The sequence below is a fragment of the Varanus komodoensis genome, unplaced genomic scaffold (genome assembly GCF_004798865.1).
Source record: "Varanus komodoensis strain SLA01 unplaced genomic scaffold, ASM479886v1 scaffold39, whole genome shotgun sequence".
Classification (NCBI taxonomy): Eukaryota; Metazoa; Chordata; class Lepidosauria; order Squamata; family Varanidae; genus Varanus; species Varanus komodoensis.
In genome coordinates this window covers 567,225-573,414 of record NW_025335922.1, presented here as the reverse complement: position 1 = coordinate 573,414, position 6,190 = coordinate 567,225, and the positions used below count along the sequence as shown (strand labels likewise).

The following is a 6,190-nucleotide window of genomic DNA, read 5'->3' as shown; positions in this document are numbered from 1 at the left end:
GTTTAAAGCAACTGTTTAAACATTATCCTAAATTGTGACAAAGCATTTAGTTGACCAAAGGATGACATGGATTTGCCAATTGATATGCACAGAGACAAAGTATGAAATAATTGGTTTTAAATAGAAATACATTTCAACACGGCAGGGGAAATGGTAACCAGGCTCTGTCTGCTGTCCAAATGTTTCAGCCGCTGACAGGCAACTCCAAGGCCACTGCCAGCTTTCCCTTCTTGTAGTTCTCCATCTTTAAACTAGACTTAGAGGGCTATTCTCTGTAAAGTAGGACACACATACAGACATTTACATGGGGAAGGTACCTGAGAAGATTGTGGTAAAGCAACTGCAAGGACTCCTGAAGATCTAAACCAATCTCAATACACGTATGGACCTGGTTACAGGCTGAATCAGTTTCAATCAACCGTATGGATGACATTTATCGAGAGGAAAAGAGAGAGTATAATCCTGTTGTTTATGCTCAATCACTCATCACCTTTTGTTACCATGCACCAGGGTTGGCCATTGGAGGCACAGTGTTACAGGTTCTGGTCCTACCAGCAGGGTCAGTTTCAAAGAGTAACACTACTACATGACTTATTCCTTGGCAATAGAACTATGGGGCTCTGGACGTTACATTCTTCTCCCTGAACTTAAGCTTAGAGCTGCTGGGAATAGTCATTAGGGGATTTGGAGCAAAGTGCCATCAGTATGTTGATGACACAAAGTGCTGCCTTTCTATGAGATTTGAATCAGGAGATTCAGACTACGCAAGTGCCTAAACTGAGATTGAATCCTGGCAAGAGGCCCTGTGAGTGAGGGGTCGCATAGGCTTATTGCCTTTGCTGGATGGCAATATGCCTTCTGAAAGATTGGGTTCATAGTCTAGAGACTCTCCTGGATCCACCTCTACTGCTGGAGGCCCAGGAGACCACTGCAATTCAGCATGCCTTCTACCAACTTGAACTGAGACTTCATCTATCACCCTTCCTAGACGGATAGATCGGCCACAGTGTTACAGTGAATTAGTTATCTGGATTACTACATCCTGGTCTACTCTTGAGGCTAGTCCAGGAGCTAGTTTGGCTATTGTCAAAAGCTACCCCCTCTTTCAGCATTAAACTTTTGCTGAAGGAACCGCATTAGTTAGTTGCCCATTTGCTACTGGGCCACATTTAGGGTTTTGTTTTTAGTGTATAAAACTGTAAACAACTTGCAGCCAGGTTGTTTGAGAGAGTCTCTTCTCCATTATCAACCTGCCCAGTCAGTAAGACCATTGGATCAGGTGCTTTGGGTATGTCTGTATCAACTTGCTGTCCCATTTGGGGACCACTCAGACCAGAGCCTTCATTGAATTTGCACGCACGCTCTCTCTCTCTCCAGAATCAAGCCGACATTGGTGTTGCTACATTTTCAGTGCTTTTATTTAAGCAAGGCTTCCTCAGGTAAATAGCCATTGTTTTATTTGTATATGCTTTCAATTATGTATTTTTATTTTATTCACAACTCAGGGATTTTATTTGATGTAGAGTGGTTTGTGTATCTTATAAAGAAATACACACTGAAGGGGAGGGAGCACAGTCATGCTTGCTGGCCCCACAACCTCAGCACCTATGTTGTCCACATGCAGAGCAGAAGACCCTACACACAAAGGTGTGAATCACAGGCTACATACCTACACACATACATCGCTGTGTGGATATTCTCCTATGCTCATGAGCACTGGAAGTGCTCAGAAACAGGAACAATCACATATCCACACCCCAGCTCATGTACATCCAATAGACCAGGTTCAGAAATGTTGCCTTGAACCAATATGTAAAGATTGGGTTCACATCTAATGAAAAACCCCCATGGGGCAATTTCCCATGGGCTTTTCCTTGCTGCGGTAGCTGCTATTTTGACTATTCAAGATGCATTAGGGCTACACCACAGTTTGTTGTTACATATGAACCTGGCAAGGATGGATTGATGGGGTGCTTCACAAGCTACCCAGAATCCAAGGGCTGTTTTATGTTTGTGAGTGACTTGTCAAACAACCCAACAACCTACCCTTGCTGGGTTTGCATATACTGACAAACTACAGCACACCCATGTGTAGCTCAAACTTTCAACATGGCAGCTGCCTTGGCAACAAGAAGCAATTTCCCGATGGTGGTTTCTTGATATATACAAACCTGCCCAGACAGTCAGCTAATGCTTCACTCACCATGGAAGGCCTGCATGTACTTGGCACCTAGGTACACCAGTTTCTCCAGTGCTGGGTTAAACTGTTCCAGGATTCTCTGTTGTGCATTCAGGTGAGGGAAGGATTAAAAAAGAAACACATAGAGCATATTAATATGAGCTGAGAGGTTGTAACTTTAGGGAAGATTAAAATTCCACTCTGCTTTGCACTGATCAGACCTCACTTCAAATACTGTGTTCAGTTCTGGATATCACTCTTTAGGAAGGATCTGGCTAAACTGGATCGCATTCAGAAATTGGCAACCAAGATTGTTGTTGTTGATAGTTGCAAAGTCATGTCTGTCCCATCGCGACCCCATGGACAACATTCCTCCAAGCCTTCCTGTCCTCCACCATTCCCTGGAGTCCACTTAAGCTCGCACCGACTGCTTCAGTGACTCCCATCTACTCGTAGCCACCTCATTCTCTGCCATTCCCTTCCTCTTTTGCCATCAATTGTTCCCAGCATTAGGGTCTTCTCCAGTGAGTCCTTTAGGGGCCTAGAAAATGTCCGATCACCACCACCTAAAGGAATTGGGTACATTTAGCCTTGAGAAGATGTGGGGGAAAATAGTCCTCAAGTATCTAAAAGAATGCTGCACAAAAGAAGCCCGTAGCCTGGTCAATGTAATCCAGAAGCGTTGGATACAGCAGCAGAACTCTCAGAAGAGTCCAAATTATCCTGCAGCTTGGATTTTCCCTTCTTCATACAAAATATTGTGCTGCACCTCAATACAAGTTTACCACCACTGATGAACTTTAAAAAAGGTAGGAGGTGGAGTGCATTCTTATGAGTGTCTCTTCAGAAAGATGCCACACTGGGTTCAGCAGAATTGACTCCCAGTTAAGTGAATATAGGATTGTTACTCAAGAGAGAGAACTAAAGGGCAAAGGAGTGGTGATACTTTGCTTTGTCACTGTTTCTGTCATAAGCATGTCCAATCACTTTGGAGACATTTGCTCGGCATTGCTTCACATGCCGATTACAGTAGCAACAGATTCACTTCCTGGAAATAGTTACTGCCTCTTCCCCAGCAGAGCAAGGCCTATTTTTCACCAATCAGCCTCGGGGGGACAAGATTTTTGGATGTCTTCAAAAGGGGCAGCCAATTGTCAATTATTAGCATGATGGAGGGCAGTAATTTTGGTTGCTGTACCACCAAGATACCTCAGGCCATTTATTTCCCAATCATAGAACAGGAAATGTTAAATAACACTACAAATGCACAATCCTCAGAAGGGTGCTTGGATCATACTTGTGCATGTACGGTATACCCCTCCCATCCACATAATCATGCAGAAAGGCCCTTTCTTGCTGTTTCCTAGTGGAATCTTCCATTTGGGCCTTTCCTCTGAGAAAATTTCTCCCAACTTTGCCAGAATATTAACTAGAGTAGGCCAAATCACCATTGGTTTTCTGTTGCTAAGTAATTTGCTTATTTTTCATGATGTAACAAAAAGGGTCAAGTTAAACAGTATCCTTAAGTAGCACTGACCCCCTGGGCCTTGTAGTCAAATTGAGTAGATCAACATAGCGCACACAAAACCCAGTTGGCACACCAGCTGAAGGTCTAGGAATATTGCATCCCTAACATGTCTCTTCAGGGATTGATTTCAACCCCACCACCACCCACACAGACATTGCAAAGATGACTTTGCCACGGTTAAATGGCATTAACTAATTAATTTTAACTAAATAAATTCCCTAACATTCTTTCTAACCCATCCAACAGAGTAACCTTATGTATGTTTGCTCAGAGGTAAACTTTGCAGGGTTCAGCAGAGCTTACTCCTCAGGTAAGTATAGATAAGCCTGCACCCTTAGCATTTTTACTACAGACCAAGTCAAGTTCTTACAGCTTTAAAGCCATAAGTAGCTTACTCTGCATTCTGTATGATGAATTAATCACTTTTAAACTGAAAATAACTAGCTTATGGTCTGTTTCAGCTCAGCTAGGCCAAGTAAGTGTCATATTTGCAAATACCTTCAACCTTCACAGAAATGCAAAGAATGGAAACATATGCTTATTGCACTCCCAACTAAATCAAAACTAGCTCCTTTCCAGACAATACTAATTTATCCTCCACCCCACTTGGTTGCTACCCTTTCCCATCTACTAATATTTTTTAAGCTTGAAGAACCTGCAAAGCTACCCAAATCTGGAGCCAATTCCCCTGGAAGGTTCTTACTGGAAGAGGATTCACTGAAATAACCTCATGTGGGCCTTGCAATTTAAAAAAACTACATATTAAAAAGCAGGATAAGACATTCTGCCTCTCCTGCTGTAAAGGACTGAGAACTGGTTCACATTTTAAACAACAGTTATTTATACTGGGCACTGTCATACTGCCATTTAGACTGGCTATGTTTTTCCCTACCACTCCTGCCTGCCACCTCTGTAGCAAATCAGCCCATAAACAAACCATATTCTGGGCGCATGCTCACAAATCCACAGCAAATCTTCAGTTTACTTTATCGGTTGTTCCTGGTTACAAACCATGATTTGAAAGCACACATATCCAAACAACCTGGAATTCACCATGCAATACTATGGGCCAAGTGTTATGAGTGAACCAGGCCAAAATGCTTCACATGTCAGCCATCTCAGTGCTACTGAGCCTGTCCTTGAGCCAGATCAAAAGTCACAGGATTAAAATCTTCAATCACTGTAACTGCCACATGCATTGCAATAGAAATGAAGATTGCAGCAGTCTGTTCTGCATTTAAAAAGCTATGCCCCACTAAATATATGCTGTCTGAGGAGCATAGATTTTAAGAATCAGATTGCCCCATTGATCTTGTACCATTAATTGCTCTCTGACTCCTTATTTCTGTGTAATCCTTTATTAAAAGTCTTCTCGTCCACATTTTCTGCAACCAATCAAGACTGACTCTTTCATTCCAGAAAATGTACAAAGGGAACCAAGTCTCACCTTATAGATAGAGAGTGTAGATCTGTAGGATTTCTCCATACCCCCAACTGTTTTAGGAGGATCCAAGTCCCTTCCTCAGGAATAGAGATATCTAGAATAGTCAGTCCTCAGAAACACCTAGGAATCCAGTACGACTCTAGCTAGGACAGAAGATTCCTTCCTAGAACCGAAGGATACAGCAAAGATGCACACTTGCACTGAAGGGGAGAAAATGCTGTGAGTGGGTTTAATAATTTACCAGCCAGGATGTTAGAACTTGATCTTTAGGTGTAACCTGATACCAGTTAGGGAGGAATCCTGTGATAGCCATGAGTGTCATGTGACTTTGCCCTTAATTATTTATTGCTAGTTTCGATATATAGCTCCATGTTTAGCTCTGCAAAATCATCAAGCTGGCTTCCTCTTGATTTTGATAATGGCTTGAGATAATGGTTGAGTATCACCTGCTCGCTGTAGAACATAGAATGTGCCAGGACCAACCAAACTAGAGCTGTCTTCTTTGACCTTTTCATCCATACAAGTCCTGATCTTGATGTGGTTCTATCACCTGAGCCCTTGAGAATTCCAAATAAGGTAAAAACTTCGACAGCAATGCCATTGTCCTCTTTGCCACACCTTTCCCTTTGTTGTGAGGGTGTTCCAGGATTCAATCTCAATTTACCAAAAGTACAGAAAACAAGGCAAAGGAAACATGAACAAGTGATTACAGATACGCCCAGCAGTAATTCCCATGATAGCAGCATCTGGTGAAGGTGCTTATCCAGGATGGCACAATTCATATATTTGCATTTGCTAGGGTGTAACCAAAGAAAGTGAAAACTGTTCACATTGAGGAACCCCACCAATGTCAAGCATGCATCGGGGGCTTAGGTACAACACGTCTGTATTACACTGTGGTGTATGTGCATGTGTGTGCAGTCACCATGTACTAATGAATCACGAATTTTCTGTAGAAAAATCTGCTTTAAAGACTATGCATATGTGAGAACTTTTATTTCATTTAATGTTCAAAGGAACAATCTGAATGTATCAAAAG

At 42.3% G+C, this 6,190-nt stretch overlaps 1 protein-coding gene across 1 annotated transcript in view; it reads right to left on the bottom strand.

The window, feature by feature from the left end:
• The window catches only part of BAIAP2L2 (BAR/IMD domain containing adaptor protein 2 like 2), a 33,950-nt gene extending 28,730 nt beyond the window's left edge, over positions 1–5,220 (bottom strand). Inside the window, exons 1-2 of the mRNA XM_044441309.1 lie at positions 5,155–5,220; positions 2,204–2,279 (exon numbers count right to left, since the gene is read on the bottom strand). Of these exons, the coding sequence (XP_044297244.1) occupies positions 2,204–2,279; positions 5,155–5,193 (115 nt within the window). The 5' untranslated portion in view covers positions 5,194–5,220. The remainder of the gene's footprint in view (positions 1–2,203; positions 2,280–5,154) is intronic.
• Positions 5,221–6,190: the final 970 nt, after the last annotated feature.